Source organism: Lissotriton vulgaris, chromosome 5 (genome assembly GCF_964263255.1).
Source record: "Lissotriton vulgaris chromosome 5, aLisVul1.2, whole genome shotgun sequence".
NCBI lineage: Eukaryota > Metazoa > Chordata > Amphibia > Caudata > Salamandridae > Lissotriton > Lissotriton vulgaris.
In genome coordinates this window covers 1,679,887,414-1,679,913,827 of record NC_141693.1, presented here as the reverse complement: position 1 = coordinate 1,679,913,827, position 26,414 = coordinate 1,679,887,414, and the positions used below count along the sequence as shown (strand labels likewise).

At 43.4% G+C, this 26,414-nt stretch overlaps 1 protein-coding gene across 2 annotated transcripts in view; it reads left to right on the top strand.

The window, feature by feature from the left end:
* The window catches only part of KCNH6 (potassium voltage-gated channel subfamily H member 6), a 997,202-nt gene extending 978,887 nt beyond the window's left edge, over positions 1–18,315 (top strand). For both annotated transcript variants that reach the window (XM_086923820.1, XM_086923821.1), the window contains 2 exons: positions 15,815–16,013; positions 16,787–18,315. In XM_086923820.1, coding sequence (XP_086779946.1) covers positions 15,815–16,013; positions 16,787–17,089 — 502 coding nt within the window. In that variant the 3' untranslated portion in view covers positions 17,090–18,315. The remainder of the gene's footprint in view (positions 1–15,814; positions 16,014–16,786) is intronic.
* The last annotated feature ends 8,099 nt before the right edge of the window (positions 18,316–26,414 follow it).

The following is a 26,414-nucleotide window of genomic DNA, read 5'->3' as shown; positions in this document are numbered from 1 at the left end:
CATTAAGCAATTAGCACCTCATTTCTTCCACCAACAGTACAGCACATATCAGCACAGCTCTTGCCTCACCAACAGTCAACATCTTCTCTCCACACCCTGTGTTATGTTCTTGCTGTGGTACAGTCATGACATCTACTAGAAACCCACTGAGTCAATGACACTCTAGTACAGCAGATTATAACACATCTCCCTTTTAACAAAACAATAAAATTAGGTTTCTAAAAGGCAATAAAAGTATATGCAGTGAAAAAGGGGAGAATGAACAACATAGATTTCATCTTTAGAAATGTGAAAGTGGATTCAAAATATAAAAGACATTTATGAATGGTTATAAAAATAATATAGACAGAGAGGAAATAGGAAAAGAACACAAAAGATGTAATCCTTAATATAGTAAAAGTATTTACACAATACATACATACAACCTTGACAGACAATCTGCAGGCAAATCTTTCACTCCGGCAGATATTCAACGCAGTAATTATACTCAATTAGAGTCCATTCACCTTTTGATTCGTGGTATTGTGTTGTAAATATTTCTGTACCCTGACAGCTGGATCAAAGGCTTGTGGTCAGTTCTGAGCTCAAAGGGTAAGTCCCACAAGAAAAACTTAAACTAGTGCACCACCCACATGCCCGCTAAAGCCTCTTGCTCTATGACTGAATATCTTTCTTCGGCGCCTCTAGCAGAACATGAGGCAAAGCTGCCACTCTGTCTTCTCCGCCTGTACCCTGGAACATCACAGCACCTAGCCTTTTAATGCTCATGTCTGTGGTGAGTACAGTTTCTATTAAGACATTGAAATGCCCCAAAGTACACATTTTAGCTATACATTCTTTGACAACACCGAACGCTTTCTCACAATCTTCAGATTAGTCAAAACATGCACCTTTCTTGAGAAAAAGCCTAATTGGCTGAATTACACTGGCAAGATTGGGAAAAAATGGGCGTAATATTCTGCCAGACCCATGAAAGATCTAATCTGTTTCTTATTGGTGGGAGAAGGTGTCTCCGGAAAAAATCTGACCAAGTCTAGTTTGGGATTTACCAAAATGGTATGCCCCAAGTAGGAGACTGAACTCACCGTAAACTTGCATTTTTCTTTCTTGAGTGTAAGGCTTTGTCTCTAAGTCTTGTAAACTGTTGTCTGAGGACAAGGTCATGACCCTGTTTGTCCCTTCCATATACTAAGATGTAATCTTGAAAGAACATTACAGATTCAATTCCCTTCAGTACCATTTTCATACACGTTAGAAACATGCCGCAGCGGAGGCTAACCCGAAAGGCAACCTCACAAACCTGTATGGCCCTAGTGGTGTAACGAAGGATGTGAATGCCCTAGAATCCTCATGTAGCTGCACTTGGTATTAACAGCAGATACACCCGTTACGCTAAACACACGCACATCTTTGGGTAAGGTCAGGGCTTCTGCAAAATTGAATTGGGGCTGTCAATCGGCTCAAAGGCATTAGCTGAGATCCCTAAGGTCCACACACACCCTCAGTTTACTCCCATTGTCCTTGGGATCTAAAACAATGGGAGCCAGTCACTACGATGTCTCTATTTCTTCAATCACCCCCAAGGACAGCAAATTGTCAATCTCACTCTCTAATGGTTTATTATTATTATTATTATTATAATTGCATTTATTGAGCGCGCAGCTACCCGGAGGTTTCCCGGCGCTAAAGAAAAACAGAAAGTGAGTTAAGTTGAGCGTGGATAGGCACGCATATTAAGTATTAAAAAGCCAGGTCTTAATTCCTTTACGGAATGTCAAGTAACAGTTTTCCGACCGCAAGGCTTGAGGCATGGAATTCCATAAGGAGGGTGCCAGTAGAGCAAACGACCGGCCGCCCATTTTAGCTCTGTTGACCCGAGGGATCAGAAACTTGTTTTGTGTGGAAGATCTCAGCATACGGGAGGGAACATAGTGCTGGACTAAAGAGGAAAGATATTTAGGAGCTTTACCCATTTTAATATGGTGCATAATGCAGAGAGCTTTAAATTTTACTCGGCTCTCAATGCGCAACCAATGCAGCTTGCGCAGATGGATGGAGACCGAAGACCTAGCAGGCAAGTTACAGAGAAGGCGGACTGCCATATTCTGAACCACCTGAAATTTCTTTATTACCTCCTTACAGGCACCCAGAAGCAGAATGTTCCCGTAGTCCATGCGTGAGGTGACAAGGGCCTGGACCACAGTCCTCAGGGTATCAGCAGGAAGCATCCACGTAATTTTTCTCAGCCACCTTATGATGGTAGTGCAGGTGGCAGAGACTTTTACAACATGTTGCTTAAATGACAGCTGGTTGTCAAAAAGAACCCCGAGGTTGCGAACTGAGGCTGAAGGAGTAGGAGTAGGGCCCATCTGATGAGGCCAATGTTGAGGGCCCCAGAGTGAGGAATGGGGACCGAATAGGAGTAGCTCTGTTTTATCACCATTCAGTTTTAATTTATGACTGTGCATCCAGTTGGCGATTTGTTCTAATCCGGACTGCAAGGAGGACGTGGGGAGATGTTTATTGGTGGATAGAGAATAGACGATTTGTGTATCGTCTGCGTAAGAATAGATCGTGAGGCCTGCTTGCTCTGCCAGGAAGGCAAGAGGTCTCACATAAAGATTGAAAAAGAGAGGGCTGAGAATAGACCCCTGGGACACACCGTGAGGGGAGGAAAAGATGGAAGAAACAGACGAGGAAGAAAAGACTTGGAAAGTGCGATTAGAAAGAAAGCTAGCAATCCAGGCCAGGGCGGGACCATCAATACCCACAGATTTCAGGGTGGACAGCAAGATGGAATGGGAGACGGTGTCAAAAGCGGCACTCAAGTCTAACAAAATGAGTGCCACTGTCTCCCCGCTGTCCACCTGTTTTCTAATGGTCTCAGACACACCAAGGAGCGTGGTCTCAGTAGAGAAGCCAGCCCTGAACCCAGATTGAGAACAGTGAAGAAGATTAGAAGATTCAACATAAGAAGTAAGAAGAGAGTTAACGTGTTTTTCAAGGACCTTAGAATAGCAAGAGAGCAAAGAAATAGGACGAAAGTTAGAAGGGTTATTTGGGTCTGCATTAGGCTTTTTTATCAATGGCACCACCATCGCATGTTTCCATTCGTTGGGGACCATAGCTTCAACCAATGAAGCATTTAAAAGATTCAGAATGATCTGAAGTATGGTTGGATCCAAGGTTCGCAATATTTGGGGAGGCAAAGGATCAAGGGGAGAACCAGTTTTTATTTCATTAAGATAATTTTGAAGAAGTGAGAGCGAAATCGGCTCCCAGGAATGAAGTTGGGGGGCAGTGGGAGTTGGATTAGGTGCATCGATGGAACCAGAAATGAGTAAAGAAGACACGGAAGTAGAAGAGACAGTGGGAGTAGCGTTAAAAACAGCATAGATTTTATCTATTTTCTCCAGAAATTTTTTTGCTAGAGCATTACATTGGGTTGTGTCTAGACAGGGGTCTTTAGGTGCAGAAGACATGCCTGAAAGATCTTTTACCACTTTGAACAAGGCCTTAGGTCTATTTTGGGCATGATTAGCTCTGGCGGTATCACAGGCAGAATGATAAGCCCGCAAGGCAGCTTTATATCTAGTTTTATTAATCGTACAGTAATTGGGGATTAATAAGTTACCGGCTTTATGGGTAGGGCCGGAATTAAGTAGGTGGAGGTCCAAAGCGGCTAAGTCCAGTAATAGGCGCGTACTAATAGGACAAGAAGCTTGATTAAAATGAATATTTAGATCACCCACTATGAGAAAATTAGTGGATTGTAAGATCAGAGGGGCAATAAGCTCAGGAAGAGCAGAGGCCCATGCAGAGGCCGAACCAGGGGGACGGTAAATAAGGATTCCTGTCAAAGTAAAGGAAGGAGAGAGAAGGAGTTTAAAGAGACCTGCTTCGCAACCAGGAAAATCAAGGTCTTCCCATTTACAGGAAAAATCTCTTTTAAAAATGACAGCAATCCCTCCGCCCTCCTTGAGAGTATGGTTTCTCCCCACAAAGGTGTAATTGCTGGGGAGGGCCATGGCGATGTCAGGGCCGGAGCTCTCGTTGAGCCATGTTTCCGTTACAAACATGGCTGCCGGGCTAGATGACTCGAGGAGGTCATAGATATCTCTCCTGTGCCTAGGGAGAGATCGGCAATTGATGCTAATAAAATTCAAGTCCGGGCAGGTTTTCAACTTAGAAGAGGGGACCTGATGCGTAGAAGGCGGAGTCCCCCAGAAAGTAGATGAGAGGGAATCTTTGACCGAGGTCGTAGAGTCTAGCATAAGAGCACATTTGGGGCATTTTAACGGCGCATCTTGACAATTCAGGCTAGGGGCAAAAGTACAGGGAGGTGGCTGTAAACTCAATAGGGCCGAGCGTGAATATGTGATGTAATCTGGGGCAGAGGAAGTGGCCCTTGGTCTCGGCCTGACGCGGACGGGTGCAGACGGGCAGGACTTTGGCACGACTTCGGCGCAAAGTCGGCGCTCCCGCTGCGCTCGTCCGCTGCGCTTCCGGTGCCAAGGTACCATTTAAGCTTGTGGGGCGGGAGGGGCCGAGCACTAGACCGCTCGCCGGCTCCTCGCCTCACCCAAGATGGCGCCCAAAATAGTCGAACCCAGCCAGACCTTAATCATCTGTGGTGGGGGCTACAGCGCTTCAGGGAAAGACAGGTAATTCCCAGTATATGAGCGCCAAGTGCGCCAAGACAATAAATGTTCTTAAAATTGTTTTTAAAATTGTGGGCAAAAGCAAACAAACACAAGATACAGTGTGTGGCAATTTTAAAAAATAAGCATCAGGTCACAAGCATTAGAATTCTCCAAACAGAGTTTCAACATTAGATGTAGTACTCTCATCATCTTGTGCATAGCAGGCTTGCTATTTTTGTTGAAAACAATTTTGTGCTGAAAGTCTTTTAAAAGAGTTACGGGCCGAAGTAGGACACCAAATACCGGTCGGTAACGGCTGATTTTGGCCGTTACCGACCGGTATCTGGTTTTTGATATGTAGGGGCCTTAAATTTTACAGAATCGGTAAATTTACAGATTCGGTAACTTTACCGATTCGGTAAAATATCGAATCAGTAAATTTACCGAATCTGTAAATCTAAGAATCTTAAGAATTCGTTATTTACCACAAAATAATATTCTGTGGTAAATAACGAATTCCAGTGTACATGCACATCTGTGCATGTACACCTGTGCCATGTGGTACCGATTTTTACTGAATCATACCGATTCGGTAAAAATTACCGAATTATTTCCTACATCTCATTTACCGAATCTGGAATACCGAATCAGTAAAATTCGGTATTCTAGAGTCGGTAAATGAGATTTACCTACATCGGGCCCTTAGCCCTTTCCTAAACACATCTGTTATATATTAGACAGGAACAAGCAGATTCTTGAAAGGTTCATTTAATGTTAGCGGCACAGCAACAAACAGCAGCTACTTGACAGGCAGGAACAGTGTAACTGACCTGGTGCCTAGCAGCCACTTGAGTTCTATATGGAACTCAAGCCATAATGAAAAATGCAGTACAATTAAAGTGAAAGGGAAAAATAAATGGAAATAAATGGAGGATGTAACACACCTCCCTTTGTTACAAAACAAAGTTAACAGTATAACAGAAAATATGTAGTTAAGATACATAGTCAGCAAATCTTCTGGGGGGACATCTTGGTCGAACAGAACTCTTAACTCTTGGGAACACCATTGACAAGACCATAGATCCAATCTGGCCCCCCTGTCTGGGTCCTCCCCCTTCACCCAAAGAATCAATCAAAAGCATCGGCATATGGCTAGACAAGTCACTCAATTTTAATCACCAGGCGGCCAAACTATCCGCCACCTGTTTTGGTCTCCTATTGCTGCTGCGCAAAATCCTCCCTTTCATGACGGACGGATTATGGTACAAGGCCTAATCCTATCCCTTTTGGACTGTGGGAACGCCCTATATCTCGGGGCTCCCCTATTCCACCCTGAACAAACTACAAATAATCCAAAACTGCGCAGCCAGGACCCTCCTCCAAATCCCCCGGCGAGTCTCAGATAAAGCCCGACTAAAAGACCTCCACTGGCTCCCAGTAAAGGCAAGGATTGAATTCAAGGTTATGTGCATCGCCCATCGGTCTTACTGGGGAACAGGTCCCATCATCAACCGCCCCCTTATAACCGCTTACCATCCTAACAGACATCCTAGATCAGGATCCTCCTACCTCACCACAATACCCCGATTTAAGAAAGCCAGATGCGGAGGCCGCTCACTCTCTTACAATCTCGCCAAGCTCTGGAACGCCCTCCCCCTCACACTCAGATCAGAGCCCAAACTACTGAATTTCCGAAAACTCCTGAAAACCGGGCTCTTTAACAAACCTGAGTAACTTTCAGCGCCTCTGTCTCAGGCCTGACCTCTTGCAGCGCTGGGATGCCTTAGGGTAGCCACCGCGCTTTACAAATCGTCTTTTCATTTCGTAAGAGAAAATATGTAGTTAAGATACATAGTCAGCAAATCTTCTGGGGGGACATCTTGGTCGAACAGAAGTCTTAACTTTAGAAGCAATAGCCTCTTTTGGTACAAGCTGAACGTCAGGTACAGTGGTATTGTAAACAGAAGGACACTTAGCAACCCGTTTGATGTTCCACAACTTGCCATCCTGAGTGATAACACTGTTACTAAAAACCCTAACCACTTTCATTGGTTTACTAAACTTGTTAGAACATTCAGGGCCCGATGTAGGTAATCCCAGATTACCGATTCTTAAATACCGAATCATACCGATTCGGTATTTAAGAACAGGCAATTGGGATGTAGGTAAAAAATTACCGAATCTGTAAGTTTCGGTAATTACCGAATCGGTATTTACCGATTCGGTAATTGCCATTCATTCCTATGGGCCTGGAGGCCCATAGGAATGAATGTCAATTACTGAATCGGTAAATACCGATCCGGTAAAATTGGGAAACATTGAAGGGTGGCAGGGTGTCACTTTGACACCCTGTTGCACCCCTCAATTGTGCATGGGTGCACATGTTGCAGACATACATGCCCTAAGGGCATGTATGTCTGCAACATGTCACTGTTGGAAAAGCAAAAAAAATGCTTTTTCAGAGGTTTTCATTATTTACCACAAACTTGTAGTTAGTTGGTGGTAAATAACGAATCCTAAGATGGGAAAATCACTCATTTGAGTGCTCCCTACATATCAGGATTCGGTAATTTACAGAATCGGTATTTAAGAATTCGGTATTTTACCGATTCCTTAAATTACCGATTCGGTAAAATACCGAATCCTTAAAAAATGTCACCTACATCTGGAAAGCCCAATACCGGTCAGTAACAGCCAAAATTCTGTAATTTCGGCCGTTACCGACCAGTATTTGGCTACCTACATCGGGCCCTTAGTGAGAAAACCTGGTCTTCTAATTCTTACCCAATCCCCAACTGAGAAATTAGGTGTTTTACCATTGCATCTGTTATCATATCACACTTTTGTTTTTTCTTGTTTACACTCAACTTTTTGAGAAACATCCCTGATCAACTCCCTTGAAAAGGATTTGTTTAAGTATTTGTCCTTTAACCACCACGGACAAATTGTGGAAGCAGGATCACGCCCTTTGATGAGGCGGAAAGGACTGACTTTAGTTGTTGAGTGTGGTGTAATGCGATAAAGCCAAAGTTTTTCTCTTAATAGATTTTTCCAATTACAGCCAGAGTTGACCACGTCAGATACAAACCCCTTCAAAACCCTGTTGAACCGCTCTACTAAACCATTTTCATGGGGTTCATAAACAGAAAAAGTATGGTGTTTAATGTTTTGGCGTTTAAGGAAATCCTCCATTTCTAATGAGGTAAGTTGTACCCCGTTGTCAGTGACAAGTGTCGAAGGACAACTCTCTCTAGAAAACACTTCTTCGAAAAATTCCATAACTATGTTTGTTGAGGCAGAAGTCTTCTTTTCCACATGTTTGTGATAAAACTGAACCAATACCATACATGCTGGCATCTACCGTAATTATACAAGTCTTATTCATACAGAAAGGCCTGAGTGTGGGGACTTGCAGTATACCTGATTTAATTAGCTCAAACGCTGACTGTTATTCTTGGTGCCATACAAAGGGAGTATATGCAAAGTTGTTCACAAACTTGCTATAGTACTCGCACATTCCTGCGAAGGAAAGCAACTGTTCTTTATTGTTAGGAGAAGGAGTATCGGTAATGCCTGCAACATTAGACTTCTTTGGCACCACACCATCACCTGTTAACGTGTGACCCAAATATTCTTCTGAGTTCTGAAACAATTTACATTTGCTTGACTTTAAAGTCAAACCATTCTCCCTTAACTTCTCACAGACACACCGTAAATGTAAAACATGGTCTTAATTGGTACTTGAATAAATCAAAATATCATCTTGAAAACACTTCACAAAGTTGTCAACGTCTCTGAAAATATTAAACATAACTCTTTGAAACACAGTTGCCGCCGAGGCTAAGCCAAACGGCATTCTGGTGTACTGGTACAAGCCTTGGGGAGTGATAAAAAAATCCCGTCCTCGTCGCCAATTTTTATTATATATTAGACAGAAACAAGCAGATTCTTGAAAGGTTCATTTAATGTTAGCGGCACAACAGCAAACAGCAGCTACTTGGCAGGCAGGAACAGTGCAACTGACCTGGTGCCGAGCAGCCACTTGAGTTCCATATGGAACTCAAACCATAATGAAAATGCAGTACAATTAAAGTGACAGGGAAAAGTAAATGGAAATAAATGGAGGATGTAACAACATCCTGGAATTCTTGTACAGTATCCAACCTTTCACCCACATTGGTAATCAAGAGGGCTTGTCCTGGAGAGTTTGAATTGATAATGATGCCTATGTCTCCCCTATGTCACCAGCTAAGCTGATTATCGCCACAACGGCCTACATAAACTTTGCCAATTGTCTCTCTTCCTATAAAACTCATGATCATGACAGCATAACTAATTAGATCAATACCAGAACCTCCATAGCCTTCTGGGTTAAGGTCATGTGGTAGTAATTTTATATTCTCCTTCCCCAAAAGTCCTCTCCCAATTCTTGTCGCCCACAAGAGTGAAAGGTGAACCAGAATCAGCAAGGACCACACGCTGTTTCCCACCAATTGTCATTTCATGTTGAGGCATCGTGATCTGCCCCACAACAACTTCCCCGTCAACTTTCTTAACATTATCCAAAGAAGGTACAATTTGTAATATAGCTTTTTGGTAACTTCCAGCATATTCATGCACTTTGCAATTCTTACACATGCAGGCAAAATGTCCTCTTTTCCAACAGCTCTGACAGACTGAATTGTGGGCAAAACAATTTGGGCTATTTGAAAAAAGGTTGGGGCTGCCACACTCGAAACATTTGAACCTTAAGTCTTTCTCTTGGACGAGGCCTTTGGTCCACACAGGTTTTTAAGTAGCTTTTTTGTTTTCTTCGTTTGCATCACTCCCCATAGTGAAGTTAGTTACTCTTTTCACAGTGCTAGGAAGTGTGCTCTGCATCTCTTTGTCCCAACTAATAGTGTGCTCCATGCTTTCAACAATGTCTACAGCTTCTTTTAAAGTGATTCTTTTTTGCTAAAATTGTTCTTGGATCCTGGCATCATTGGTACATTGCACCGGTTGGACCCTTAGGAGTGAGTCTGATAAGTCACCAAACTCACATGTCCATGCTAAACCTTTCAAGGAGGCAATCTAGTTCCCACTCCCTCACTTTTCACATGCCCCCTCGAGTGACCACCATGATTATTATGTTTCTTATATAGCGCCAGAATCGACCCCCGAAGGGGTATCTCCACGCTTGCCTGGGAACCCGTCCTGGCTTTTCCCTGTGAGATAGCCCCTACAGGGCATCCCCAAGGTGAAAGCCAGGCATCATGCCGCGGGGGGGCCGTTGTGGAGATTAAGCAAGCTTAATGCCCAGAGTTGCAGAGTGTGAACCCATGATTAGGTCAGGCACCGAAGCGAGAATTATCAAGTCCATGGACATTTGAGCTCAAGACCCTGCCGCGTCGGGAATTGAGCCCTGGTCCCGGGTCTGACCTCTGCTTCATTGTCTGCCTGCTCTAACCAGTGAGCCACACTTCTCCACAACCTGCAACGTAAGTGTACCCAACAAACTAAAGAAATAGGCTGATACAAGAGACTAAAATAACAACCCCAAAAGTAACAGGCTCATATAACAATCTAAAATAATATTACATGCTGTTGACTGCTTAATTGTGCTGGAATTCGAACTTAAGAGGCAGAACTGCTCATTAATTGTTGGTTAAAGTCTTTCTTAGATTGATTCCCATGGAAAACATCCAGAAATCGGGGTTACGGCCTAGTTTTCAAATGGGCCTGGTTTCTCATTGGCAACTCCCACTGGTTCATCCAACCGTGCCTTGCACAAGCGATACATCGATTCACATCTGCCTACGAGTAGCAGAATGTTCACTAGACCATGTGCACCGCACTCACAGCTGCAGCCGCTTGCACACCAAATTTGTCTTCCGCTTTCGTTCTGCCTCTCCACTGGGTCTGCAATGCAGAATGACACAGGCAGGCAAACTAGGGCTGGAGGCGTCCCGTGCCTCTCCCAAGGTGAGGCTTTCACTGTACCTCTGCTGGCGGCTGGAGACAGACTGATCGTGACATTCAAAAGACCTCTGCATGCGAGCGGAACAATGGTAGCCTGCAGGGCACAAGTCCTATAAAAAGAAGTAGGGGAACTATTAGTATGCAAATGACCCCGTGACGTCACGTGCTAAACGTGTCCCGATGTCTGAGATGTACACCGGGACACGTTCAGCATATTTCTGTGGGGCCCAGCTTCTTGGCAGGGAGGATGGCGTCCATCTTGTGAAAAGAGTGGGGGGACGCCGTCCACCCGCGTGGACCCCCGACTCGAGCCCTGGTAGCCGGACACTGGTGGCTGGAAGCAGCGTGTGGCATGCTAAAGGCAGAGCGGAACACCACAGGTATGTAGAATGCATGAGGCATCACACGTGAGCAGATTTAACAGCAATTATACGTGGAAAGTTAATAAGAAGTCCCACAGCTTGTGAAAATATAAACAAAATGTAGAATAATCACAATACCGCTTACGCTGTTTTTTCTTTGCACAAAACTAAATTCAATGAGCCAGTATTCAAACCGGGTATAGGGTTCCGTCAGACATCCTTGACGGGAGTTGGTGGAAGTCCTGCCCTTTAAGGTCGCTCGTCGCCAGTGTTAAGAAGTACTACATGAGGCAATTAGCACTTCAAATCTTCTGTATTCTATCAACAGTACAGCACGAGTCAGCACAGCTCTTGTCCCACCAAGAGTCAACTTCTTCTCTCCACGCCTGTATTCTATTGTTGCCATGGTACAGTCATGGCATCTACTAGAACCCCACTGAGCCCAAGACACTCTAGTGCAGCAGATTATATCAGAACCCTAATATGTGAATGAAAGTCATGGTTGGACCCTCCAAGTGATGTTTATGTGAGAGTCATGCAGGTCTCTACTAGCCTGCTAGAGAAAGAGGTCTGTCTGGAAATCATTCTGGTGCTGGCTGTTTCTCAGATTGCATGAGCTCTGGTGGATGCTTTCTAACTGACTTTCAGCCTATGAAGCAGGGTGTGGGTTTAAACAGCAGCTGCTGGGATTGTGGCGTGCAAAAGTGAAAATACAAGAGTAGGTGAACAAGCTACAATGGTTGGTTGAAGTCTGCAGGTTGAGGCTTCACTGGATATATTGGTTTCTGCAATGACAGAATCCTTACAGATGGTGAAATGCAAGCAAACCAATAAATAATGCACTGCAAAAGATGTTGGTATCAAAGAACGGGACATTTCACTGGCCTAGTTGAGACAGTCAAATTGTGTTTTTCTATGAAGAAAGTATATGGCCTCTAAGTTGCCCTCTAAGAAACCCAAGCCTTGTGTTAGTGCCCTAGAATCATCTGCAATTATAAGCATACTGTGCTATTTGCCTGCTCTTAACTTTTTACAGTGGTTCAGTGTATTTTTAGGTCGAGCCTGGGCAGCGCATATGCTGCTGCCAGGCATGCAGTAGTGGAGTATGGCTTTAAAGCCCAACCCACTTTTAGAAGGCTTCTGTCATTGTTCTTCATAAACGCTGGCTTCCGAGTTGTTAGTAAGCTTGTTAGTCCCTCCTTCGTACCGCCTTGTCTGCATATGTTACCTCCCATAACGACTGGACCTTTTACTGGTGTTATGTCATGGTCTGCTATATAAGTTGATGAGCACTACTTTCTTTAATGCTCTTCCCCTATTCCACCTATGACATTGCAGCACGCTGCATGCTTTGACTACTGTATTTATTTAAATTACTACGTGGTCTGCGCTTATTCAATTATTTAATTTACGGCTGGGTCCGCTTTCAGTTTAGCGACCGCGCTTTTTTAATTATTCCTTTCACAGGTGGCCGCTTTCACATTAGTGATTGCGCTTATTGATTTTATTAATTAATAGTAAGGGTTGCTTTCACTCCAGCAGCCGCGCTGAAGAACGTTTGTAAATTAATTATTTTGTTTTTGCTTTGTGTGAAAGTGCACCTTATGAGCATTCACTTTAATATTGTCCATGCCCCTTTGTTTAGACGCTGTTCACTGTAACCATATGGCGAGCAGTGTCTAAAGAAAGGGGCGCAGTCAACATTAGAGTGCTCTTGCATTTGAGAGAGTTTCAGCTATTGGCATTAAAAATAACAATGACTTATATATCTGTTGGGTTCAAAACACATTAATTACAGGCATTGTCACTTAGAATGTCAATTGCTTAAACACTCGCAAAAACGAGACCTATTGCATTGAAAATGCTTGTTTTTGTTTGAACTGGGATTGGTTGTTTATGTCTCGCCTGATACAGCGCATGCACTGGTCTGGCCGAGACATTTAGTAGGTGAGTTTTCAAAGTGCTACAGGCTGGCGTTCACGCGAGCGTGCACGCGCGCAGCCGCCATCTGTCTCCTCAGTCATGGGTCATTAAGTTGCTTGTTTTTATTTCCCCTCTGCCTCCCTCCGATCACTTTCACTTTCATTTGAATCCAAATGTAAATTACCATGGTGTGCAAACTTTTCCGAGTTGCAACAAAATAGTCTTATTATTATTAGTCTTATGAATAAACTTATGGCCTCAAACTTTGCAGTCTCTTCCGAGCACGACCACGTATTTACTCTGTTGTCAATACCTACAAACTATACAAATTGGTATAGAGCCTAATTTAATTGCTCACAACACGCAACTTGCATGGATTACAGTACGCACACAATCACACACCTACACAACCACACACACACAACCACAACCACACACAACCACACAAAATCACACACACAACCACACAAAACCACACACACAATCCCACACATACAACCACACACAACCACACACACAGAACCACACACACCCACAACCACACACCACCACACACACAACCACACGCACACAACCACAAACACACAACCACACACAAACAATCACATACACAAAACCACACACACAACCAAACACGCAACCACAGACACAACCACACACACACACAACCACACAAAATCACATCCACACACACAAACAATCACACACAACCACACACACACACAACCACACACAAACACACACACAACCACACCCACAACCACACACACAACCACACACACAACCACACACGCAACCACACACGCAACCACACACACACAGCCCCACACACAACCACACATAACCACACACACAGCACCACACACACAACCACAGCCACACACACACAACCACACCCACAACCACACCCACAACCACACCCACAACCATACCCACACACACACAGCCGCACCACACACACCACACACACACACAACCACAACCACACACACACACAACCACAACCACACAGAAAACAACCACACACACACACACAACCACACACACACAAACCACACACACAACCACACACACACAACCACACAAACAACCACACCCAGCCACACACACAACCACACACACAACCACACACACAAAACCACACACAACTACAACCACACACACACACAACCACACACAACCACCCCCACACACAACCACCCCCACAATCACAACCACACACACAACCACACCCACAACCACACACCCACACACAACCAACACCCACACACACCCACAACCACACACATAACCATACACACAACCATACCCACAACCACACACAACCACACACAACTGCACACACACAACCACACACACAACCACAACCACACACAACTACAACCACCCACACAACCGCAACAAAAAGTTTTAAGAAAAATTGACTCTTAAAAATTCTGATTCCACCTGAATCCGAGTCCTCCACAACACCCTGTTTTTTTGGCTCTCAGCTGTGAAAAGGTGACCAATATTGCCCCCATTTTTATTATTCTGTAATCTCGGTTCATTTCTGGGGTGCTTTTTTAACTTGTCTCTAGTTCATTGCGAATTTTACCGTTACTAATTAAATTGTGTTAGCTTTGGCTTATTTGCAATGCAAACTTTATCTCTATAAGTTGTTGTAACAAGCTGCAAGTCTGCTACAGAAGCCCATTCATTTACTAATTATTTTCCACATAAGGTTGTAAGACCATAAAGTGGAGTATTCAGGATTTTGAATAGTTCTTGATTTAAGATGTTACTCTCTCCTGCACACCCCACTCCTGTACTAAGGTTATGAGTGACATGGTACCTGCCTTTCAGAGGTTCTTGCAACCACGCAAGTCTGGCCTGGCACTGGTGCGTCCCAGCCTGGCAGACACCGGGTGATGATCTCTGCACCTCCGTCTAGATCCCAGCTCACTACAGTTTGCAGTCTGTCACTCACCCCTCACCTCCCTGGCACTCACCCTTCACCCCTCAGGCCTGGCAGTCACTCCTTGCACCTGGTACTCACCCTTCTCCCTCTCTGGCACTCAGCATTGACTCTGTGTGACACTCAACTGTCACCTCCCTGACACTCACCCATGTCCCTCCTGGCATTCACTACTCGCCCCCTTGGCACTCACCCTTCACCTCCATGGCACAAGCCCTTCATCCCCCTGACTCTTACGTCTCACCTCCATGGCACTCAACCTTCATTTCCCTGGCACTCACCCTTTATCACCCTGACCTGGCACTCAACCTACAACTCCGTGGCACTAGCCCTTCACCCCCCTGGCCTGGCAGCTACCCCTCACCCCTGGCACTCATACTTTCCCCTTCTCTGAACTCAACCTTCCCCTCCCTGGCACTCACCCTTGACCCTCCTAACTATTACGTCTCATCTCCCTGGCACTCCTCACCTTTCTGGCACTCACCCTTCACCCCATGGCCTGACATTCACCCTTGTCCCTCTTGGCATTCACTCCTCACCTCCCTGCCACTCACCCTTGACCCTCCTGGCACTAGCCTGGTTCCCCCAAGAACAAATAATAACAAACATTGGCATAGCCAATAGGTCTCGCCTTTGGGACCTTAAAGTGTTTAGCCACGCAACAGTTGATGTTGCTGCACCAAGGATATTGTGCTGCATAACTAAATACTTAGAAGGTCCCAAAAGCGAGACCTATTGGCTATGCCAATGCTTGTTTTGTACTATTTGCCATTTACACCCAAAAATAAACGACTGACTGTTACACAGTTTTCCACCATGTGACCAAAATATAAATATTGGCACTGCATTCATTAGTGGACGTGCTTGCCAATGTTATCCCTTGAACAGGATTTTAATATTTTTGTAGCATAAAAGCATCATTTTACAAGACTTGTCTCTAATGTGTAAGCTTTGTGACCTTTCTTGCGCAGGTTGGAAACCAGAATGTCCTCTGACATAAATATAATCCTTCAACTTCTTCAGCGGCAGCTCTCCCAGGTGCCTCCAGCTTACAGCCCCATCTCTCCCAGCTCACACACCCTAGGAATGTACTCAACTGGGTCCAAGAGTCTGGATGGTGTGCAGCCCAGCGCTTCGCTGCATGCGGATTCCCCAGTGTCTTCGGTTCCGGTAGGTGTATTTATCCTCTAAGGCATGGGGCATGGTTATGGTCCAGGCAACTATATGTTTGTAAGCATTGTGTACATGTTACTTCAGTGTTTCTCCAGCTCCCCAGCTCAGTAATTCAAGTCACCTGCTCTGTGTATTGATGTCCAGGGAACTCAGTTAACGAATCTCCATCAAGAGTTTGAGAAAACACTGTGACTAGGCTGAGTGAATGTGTGAGTAAACACTTTAGGCAAAGAGGCACAATCACTATAGTACTCCACAGCCCATAACTTCAGCCCTTAGCTGCAACAGCTGCAATCTCATAAAGCTCTACCAGTTCACCTCAATGATGACTCAAAGCGTCACCAGTTAGTTCTGTCCAAGGACCCATTCACACTAGCTTTAATTAATACTTGTAGCATTCCCTGGGCCTTTCTATTTGTTTTCTGTGGCCAGCGTAAATGAAATTTTAGAGGAAATGCATCAAATTGTGTACAGTCCCTTGATCGCTATGGAGCATGCCCCTCTGTGAACATAAAGCCTGACACAATATTTCATTAACCGTATTCCCCACCAGAGCCCATTGTTTTGAGCTAATAAAGAGCAACAATCAGTGCGTTCAATTTAACATACATACAAACAATTAAGTACACAATCTGTGTGTATGTTATGAATATTATGATTATCAATATTATGATCAATAATTACCCCCATAACTCCAGGAATAATTTTTGGGGCAAAGCCATCCTAGGAAATTAAGGTAATTTGTTTGTTTTGTATTCCCTTCCTCACAGAGTTCCAGCTTTACTGACTATGTTGACATAGAGAAGTTCAACCTCAAGTCCAAGGACTCTGTTTCCAGCGGGATCCACCTAACCGTGGAATCTGATGAGACCATCACTATGTTCCCTGAGCAGGATCCAATTTTGCTTCCTAACAGTTTGGAGCTCCGTCAGTTGACATCGCCCCCGCAAGGACTTTATTGTGGGTCTCGATTCCCCTCACTGCCCGAACACCTCGGGGCATCAACATCCGTGTCCTCTGACCACCTGGACTTTCAAAGACACCTATCAGACCCTGGACTTCCAGGGAGTTAGAAGGAGGAAAGAGATACCTCCACTTCGAGAAGACTGAGAAGTTTAGAATTTGTCTGCACTTAGAGGCGGCATGCAACAAGACTTCTACTTTTGAAGTTTACTGTTGAAGCTGTCACCTCTTCAATATTTTACCAGTGGAAAGTTCAAAGACTTGGATGACAGAGCTGGACTCCAGGATACGCTTCCTTGCAACCACGTGCATAGAATAGTCTTTCAGTACCTCACAAAATAGCCCAGTTGGCAAGTTAGCACCAGAATCCAAGGCAGGAGTCTGGGAAATCTGTGCAGACTAGACGTTCACAAGTTCAACTCTCGGAGACGTTGACACGGCTGTACATCCTTCTGCAGTAGACAAAGATAACCAATTGTCAATCTTCATACTTCTGTAGCAGATAACACCACCTGTCCACCTCTCATATCTTCAAGGGAGATACAACAGGGTTGAGTGCAACTGGTTAACACTGAAATGTGTACTTGTTTGTAAAACGCTTGAAGATGCTATGAAGTGTCAGAGGTGCTTTACAAAGACTATGTTACTTGTATTATTTATATGTGTTCAGCTTTTCTAATAGATCCAAATAAGGCAGTGGAAGTGGATGGTCCAAGCATCCAACCCTAACCCTATTCATGTTTTCATCTTTCGCCCTCATCGGTGCATAACCAAGGAAAGCAGCATTTTTAGAATCTTAAAACAATAATAATCAGCATTCCATTGAGCCCTGTTCTCTGCACTGCCATTATGCACAAAGACAGGCCCAGTGACAGTAGATTGAGTGTTGTATTGTTATCATACCCAAACTCTTACATTGTTCTATCAATCAGTTTTGATGGCTTCTTCCCTGCATTACCATTTGACAATTTGGGTGGAAGAGAATGTAGGCAGAATTTCCCACCACCAGCTTTGGCTGATCTCAGATATATGGTGAGGGTTCAAAATCAGAGCTTTTCTTTTTTCCCAGTTTTTAGGAATGGTGATTTTGTGATCTAATGAGAGTTTTAAATCATCCAATCATTAAACAAAGTAATTACATTTGTAAATTTGGAAGAAAGCTTTAAAAATGTATGCTGCTGCTAAATATGAAGAAGGCTTATGAAGAGTTCTTCATTTCTGGTCTCCATGAGCTTGTGCTGTTTGCCGTGGACCATCACTGTTTATCATCAGAGCTGGCGTAACCATTCAAGGCAGAGGAAAAGGCTGGATGGAGGAGGATGCTTACAGGGCTGGATGGGTTGATGCCTTCACCATAGATCTCTTGAAAAAGGGTCAGGTTGGCTGCAGTTTGTTCCAGCACCTCAAAGACAAAACAAGTCTAATGTGGGCACCAAATGATGGGTTGGAGACATTTTATTTGGCCTTGAACAGCCTCTCTTCTGCGCTGTGCACCTTCTGTATGTTAGATGCAGAAAATCTTGTTCTCCTAACTTTGCTCTCTCATTACGCAGGCAAGCTCCCTGTTGGAGTGTTATAAATTAGTATAACACAATCCGTGGCCACAAAGGGGCATCGGTGCAGTGGCTTGGTAACAATTTGAATGCAGACAAGGGGGTGAAGTAAAAGTCTGTATATAAAAGAGGCACTGTGAGTTTACATACTTAATGATGAACAACAACACCTGCTTTTGTATGAGGGAAGCAGCACATACATTACATATATGAGCAAGAAAAAGAGAAAGAGTGGATCATAACATATTACATAAAACATCATATTTGCTGTGGGTATGCTTGAGACGGGGAGCAAGCTTAATGTATACTTGGAGAGCTTTCCAAAATGCAGATACATTACTATAGAAAACTTACTTGAGAGAATGTTTTATGGTTTAGAGTGTTTCTGTGAGTAGATTGAATTCATTCTTCGATTCCCTCAAAACACCAGACATTTTTAGTTTTTGTGTCAGATAGCCGGTGTTGCTCATATGGAGAGCTTTCCGGTGGTGCAAGCGACTCTGAAAATGCTTCTTGATTCCAAAGGTAGGCTCTTGTTAGAGACAAGAACTGGAATTATATCACCATACTATTTTGCTGGAAAGAAAGAGAACAGCAGAGCAAAGACAGCCTGAAGGGGGTGAGTTGAGTTTTAGGATGTTCAGTGAGTAGAGTATTACTGCAGCCCATTCTAGAGATGGCCATTGCTTGTACACCCAGTCTTAAGTCATACACCCATTTTTACGTCAGTGTTAGAGAGGAAAGGGCTCACATTCCGTAACAATTTAAGTCAGTTGTAGACCTCTTTGATAGGCTTTTAATATGGAGCAAGAGGTGGAACAATGCAAGAAGCCAAGTGTTTTAGGATTAGTAATGATGTTAGGGTCTATTCCCAGAGTTTGTCTAACCAATCTGAGGGCAACTTGCCATTTTGTTTGGAAGAGAGGAAGACAAATTAGGTGTTTAGTGGGGAGTACTCCACTCTTATCTTAACCACCCACTCCTGCAGTTTGGTTAGACAAGTCAGAAGGCCGTAGAGTACCTAATACATGTGACTCTATATCGTCAGCGGAAAGAGAGTCTATATTTTCCTGGCAGAAAGTTTAGCCTGAAAACATGTGAATCTATCACTTTTGAAAGAATGTTTCATCTCTTTGGTTCCAAAGCTTTGAAAGATTTTCAGAGCCATTGAAAATCAATTAAGACTTGACTTTTTTCTCTGTTTATTTTCCTGCTTAAGACTCTTGCTAGCTCATGACATCTTTGTTATTGGTCATTCAAGCTGATCACTCCGAGAATTGGATCACAATCTAGAGCAGTATTTATGAAGAATAGCTGTCCGTGCACATCTACACTCAATATAACTTAATATTAACAGCTTTGCCTCTTCTATCATGTTGAAGAGGTAGTTATTTTTATGAAGAGTCCTAAAACTACTGATGACCAACGTTTAATTCGTTGGTCACATTGGGCAACATTCATGGTTTTTTGCTTCATGAAGTTGCAGAGGTGTTGCTTTTTTTAATTACACATCTGTTAAAGGTCAATCTGCAATCTTTACTTACAGTGAAGCAAGTGAATCATGTCAAAAGAAGCTTCATTTACGTTACTTGATTATAATCCTTCAAAGATTTGACTTGTTGGGTTCTTCTCCTCCAGAATCCCTTTTTCAGATATGTTTTCACACATTTGAAAAAATAGAAATTCTAAAACTTCACAAAAGATGTAGGGGCTTATTTATGGGCCCTTGCCTCACTTTTGCACCACCAGACCTCACTTTTTGTGACGCACCAGCGGCGGTAAAAATGTGCCTTGATGCACCATATTTACAAAGTGACGCATCTGCCCAGATGCGTCACTTTGTAAACGCGTCAATATCTTACGCCTGCCTTATGGCAGGCGTAAGACTGACGCAGGCAGTTTTCACACGGGACTTGCCCATGTGTAATGACCCAGTGCTAGAGTTGCGTCACTTTTGTGACACACTACAGCAATGCGTCATTTTTTCGCATACAGATACGTCAGAATTACTGACGTATCTGTAACTCTTTGCGACATGATGCGTCTGACTGAAAATATGACGCATCATTGGTATCGCAAAGAGGGCGCAATGAAAAGTGACGCATCGCTGTTTTCTCGCAGCGATGGGTCACTTTTCATAAATGAGGCGCGTAGTTTCTCACATTAGTTCATGAAGCCCACGAAACCATGCCAACCATCTTGGTGCAACCCAACATAACACATGAAACCTACCTGAGACTGTGCCGGGTTTCCTCTATTCATCAATTACCATTTATTACAAAACTGCCTCTGTGCAAACAAGCATAACTCTTAACCTGTTTCCTTAAGGGCGTGGGATGTACCTACCACAGAGTAACAAAGAATGGACCACCAATGGGATGGACAGAAAAAGTGATCAATTACTGACCTGAGAAGGTTGCATGAGGTCTGGTTCAGTGGCTTGATGGAAAATAAGTGCCCTGACAATCCGGTTTGAATTTCTGATACTGGTGCCAGGAATGGAGGAGTTAGGTGACTGAGCTTTCACTGCCTCTCGTGGTCAGGAAAGGAGCCGGCATAGGGAAAGGCCAGTAATAGGAGCATGTGATATGATCATTATACCATAGAAATTCCATGATTAAATCAGTAAAATATTCAAAGTTTAGATAAAGTGTATTTGGGCTGTTAATTGAGTAGCCCAAATACCCATCCTTTATGGGTCAGAAGCTTAAGGCAAAAATGCCGAATAGAGGGAGCAGACATCTCTCTTCTGCTGGGCTATTGTACAAGCACCAACTCGCTGAAATGGAGCTAAGCATAAAAGGCACAGATATATCAAGGGGCAAGTTTGGAACTTCATTAGGAGGTTACATCTCATACAGAATGCAGCACCCAGACTGATCTTTGGCAAAAGAAGATTTGACAGTGTTCCCCCCTTTCTCAGACAGCTTCGCTGGCCACCTATTAAGATGAGATGCCAGTTTGAAGCTCCTTGTATGGTCCATACAGTTCTCTATACTTGCTCAGTAAAGTAAATCTGAGGCTAGGATAAAAACAATTTCCAAGGCTGCTTTTAGTTGTCAGGCCAGCTCTGCTGTAATCTGCTATTGCTTCAGTGAAGCGCTTTCGTGCTGGTCATCAGTGTGATGCATTCTTCTTTGCCAAGTATTCTGACCTAGGTTTTGTCACCCCCTGATCCCTACAGTGTATGCAGTAAAACAATTACAATATACGTTCCTGATCTAAAAGGAGGCAATAACGCGTGGCAAGCCTTTTATCTCTAGTAGCAAAGTCATTTTAGACCTTACTTTAATAAGGGTATGGTGCCAAAATATTGAGTTTTATATATCAAATGGTACATATATTATACCCACAATGTCAACTTTCACCGTATCGTCAAAATAGATGCTGAATTAAATCACTAAATATATACCTCCCTATATAAGCTTAATTTGTGGATACCATGGTGGTCGACATGTGCAGATCATATTTCTGCATACTGATATTTTGCCATACAACCTTTAATGAGGTTTAAATAGCTGAACAATGATAAGAAGACACCGAAAATGAATGGCATATACAAATACCAATACAAATACAGTCTATTTTCAACAGGCGGTGTCCTAAAACATAGGACGTTGGTTGGGTATTGGAGCCATTTGCTTACCTAAGACATCCGAGTTCATATATTTACTATAAATGATTAAGTCTTACATTCGAGATGCAACAAATGGACTCATGAGGGACCTCATGAGCGTCATGTGAGGAAGCAAGAGCTCCCAAAAAAGGGCATAAAAGTGTTGTGCATAATAAGCAGACAGACTTTGAGGATGTCAGGCCATAGCCTCAATCCTTTGGGTGTATTAATGAGGTTTCAACTAACAGGAGCGATACTGTGTACTTGACATTGACTCTGGATACTAAGGAAAGCGTATGTACATCGCAGAGAGGCCACCGAACGAGAATGACCTGTTTGATGCCTTAGACGGATTGCGACATAAAAGCATCCATGCAGACATCATGGAGAAAAAAGCACACAAGCTCAAACTGAGAACACATTGCAATAATTGCAGCTTTTGTATTGTGGGTTTGAAATGTCCTTTTGTCACTGCTTACCCTTCCTATGGTGTCATTGGACTGATCAGACAGAGGAGACCCTTATGTGTGTGAAGAACGATCAATGTGAATCCTAGTGAAGAAGAACAGCTAGTAACGATAAAAATATGGGTATCCATTTAGAAGACTTAACAGTTGTGTTGTCATGCAGTTCCCAGCACGGCATTTTAAATGGGTTAGTGTGTAAAAATGCACAGTCAAAGCCCTTTAGTATAATAATGTGTCAGTCTGCTAAATATTTTTGGGGGAGTAATAAAGACCAGTGTAAATATGGTCCTAACCAGTGCAGACTATCTAGTGTTGGGCTCGCAAGAGCAAACCCAAGGATTTTATAAAGTAGTTAGACAGCATTGTTCTGGATTGCCTGGCAGATCGCCTGAAGCTTTCTAGGAGGCACTGTAGATCTTAGCAGTACTCCATAACAAACTGGAATTATGTTCTACAACAGTGTAGAAAGGCGAAATTAACCTTGACTGCAAGAGCTTCCCATGGATATTTGTGTTGAAGGTTCCTTAAAGATCCAAGAATTTGAACTTGTGCAATTGTGGGGGCATACACTTTTAAAAACTCAACTTTTAACCTAACACTGCTTACTGGGAATTTTTTTATTTACTTGCTCTTTTTGGCCATCTTACGTACACAGCGTCACTTAGACGCTATAAAACAAGGAGCTGGAGTGTTTGCGCAGCGGGCTCGCCACAGTTGCACCAAAGGCAAGCCTGTCTGCACCCATCCGTACTCCACCCGCGCTCAGCGCCAGCACATGTTGCTGGTGTAGCTACAAGTTAGAATATGCTATACACTGGAGGAACTCATTAGTATTGGTAAGCGACCCGCCACTTTCACAATGATTGATTCTACTGAGAGTCATAATGTTAGGACATCACCTATGGACAGGCTAAAATGGGGTCTGTTGAATGCCAGATCCCTCCCAAAACACTCAGAAGAAATTAATGTACTGCTCGACACAGTGGGGTTTGACGTAATATTCATCACCGAAACATGGACAGCAGGGGACTCTATTTCTGATCTTGATAAAGCATGTACATATGGTTTCACAGGGTTCCATAAGCCCCCAATTGGTAAAAATAGGGTTGGGGGGTTGGTTAAGAATTCTCCACAAAGACAGTTGGGACTTTACTACTTTCCCTCTAGATGAGGCAGACGGTATTGAGTTACTAGGATTCCAGCTAATGGGTCATAAGAAAAATATGCCTACGGGGATCCTCTGTTATAGGCTACCCAATATCGCAAGCTCCTCTCTTCCCTCTCTCTTAGACATCATTACCAACATGAGGCTCATGCACACCAATCTTTTTCTGTTGGGAGACCTTAACTTTTGGGCAGAAGGAGGCCTATCCGTGGCTTGTAAGGAGCTGATGAGTACCTGTGAAACTATCGGCCTCCAACAACAGGTCCATGGCCCTATACACATAGCTTATCACCCCATATATATTGGGATCCCAGCTTCGGGACCACCACATCAATTGGCGGGGTACGTCCTTTGTTCTTTGTTCAGTTTGCTTTTTCCCCCCACGACCTGCCTACATCCCAAAAGAAACCCATTGGGGAACCCCCTTCTTTCACTTTTTCCTATACACATAGCTGACAACACTCCTGACCTTATTTTTTCCCCAGACGGTCTAATTTCTGTTGGGGAAATTATCCCTCCATGCTGGACCGATCACTCACTGATCACCTTTAACCTGCATGTGGGTAAGAACGGATCCCTTGAAAAGACAATCACAGACTCAGTAGAAAGCAGAGCATGGCACAAACTCTCAAACATTAAGTCTAAATCCTTTTTCAACGAGGCACACTTTTCTCCTGCAGACTCTATAGAAGTGAACAATCAAACGTTTGAAAAAGAGATCCTCAAAACTTTAGATGAAATGATACCCCTGGTTACTTCAAGATCCCGAAAAAAAGCCTCAGCCCCGTGGTAAGACCTCACTCTAAAAGAAGCCAACTACAGAAACTAAAGTGTATTCAACTGGAGAGGAGATGGAAGCGCCATTACCTTAAGGAAGATAAGACTTATCTAAAAGCTGCATTAAACAACTATAAAAATAAGTTAACACAAGCGAAAACGGACACATTTGAAATACTCCAGGATTTCATTAATCCCTCCTGTTTTAAGCAAGAAATTACACTTTCGCAGAAGTTATGTGACGATTTGTCGGAATACTTTGAAAACAAGATCAAAACAATTTGAGATGGAATTGATAAACCTACTGCACTAAATAACTTTACTCCAAACACTAATAGTCCCTTTAAACCTGCATCGCCACTCTCTTCAGATCTCATTTCAGTGGTGTTGATTAGGTTGGACCCTATTTCTGTTGAGGCTTTTAAAATATTGTATAGATCCATGAAATCAGGGTCTCCTCCTGAGCCCTTCCCATCAAAGCAATGGATAAAATGGGAAGATGAACTGGCAAGCACTCTCCTACAACTCTGTAACCATTCCCTTAAAACCAAGACTGTGCCTGACTGTTGGAAAAGAGCTATAGTGAAGCCATTACTGAGAAATGATCTGTCTGATCCATCAGATCTAGCTAATTTTAGACCCATTTCCCTTCTTCTGTTTCCAAGAAAAAGTTTAGAGTGTTATGTACGTACAATACTGTTGCAATACCTCGGGGATTATGCATGGCTGGAGGAAGAGCAATTTGGTTTTTGTCCTGGTCATGGAATATGACTGCTCTGATTTGCGCTACTGAAGAAATTCGGAGGATAACAGACAACAGACAATAAATCCTATCTACTTGGCTGCTGTCAGGCGGTATTTGTTCCCCCATTTCTTCCTAAATTCAGAATGACCTCAAATGGCATCCCCAGGGCTCTCCCCTCAGCCCTATTTTATTCAATATTTTATTAAACCCTTTATTTCTCTTATTAAGTCCCACCGGATGAAGCTGAATATTTACACAGACAATACCCAGTTGATTTTGTCATTAAACAAAGATCAGGACGACACTCAATGCTACTTTCAGGCATGTATCCTGGACATCTCTAACTGAATGAATGCAAATTCACTAAAGATGAACAGAAGCAAAATGGAGCTTCTTTGCTGCCTGTCTAACAAAATCCTGGTATCTTTATCCCTTAATTTCTGGCAATTGCCCACAGAAACCCCACTGGGCACCGCAACAGTGATACAAAATTTAGGGGTTGTTATAGATGAAGGTCCCTCTATGCAAAAGCAAGTGAATGGAATCACTGGAACTTGCTTTGTATTGATCTGCGCCCTCAGGAAGCTAAACCCACTGCTTGACCTCCCAGCCAGAATCATCTCTAGAGGTGTAATATTAAGCAGGCTGGACTACTACAATGCCCTTTTATTAGGAGCTCCCAGCTACCTATTAAAGAAGCTGGAACGCATCCAGATAATTACAGAAAAGCTAACATTAAACAGACCTCAACACTCTTCTGCCATAAATGCCCTGAAAGATCTTCACTGGCTGCCTATCCAACAGCTGATTATATTTAAATCAGTCTGCATTGTACATAATGCAATACACAACAAAGGACCGAAACCCTTACAAGCCAAACTGATAAAATACACTCCTGGCACACCCCTCCGGTTGACCACATGCAACTAAGGCCAAGAATTCAGATAATAAAAGTCCAAGAAGGAGAACGTGCATTTACCGTGATCCGGTAAATGCACGTTCAGATCCGGAATAAACTGTCAGCTCCACTAAGACTCCATTCTGACCTGTTAAAATTTAGAAGGTCTTTGATAACCTGGCTCTTTCCTCATTAATAGCCAGTCTTAGCTCTA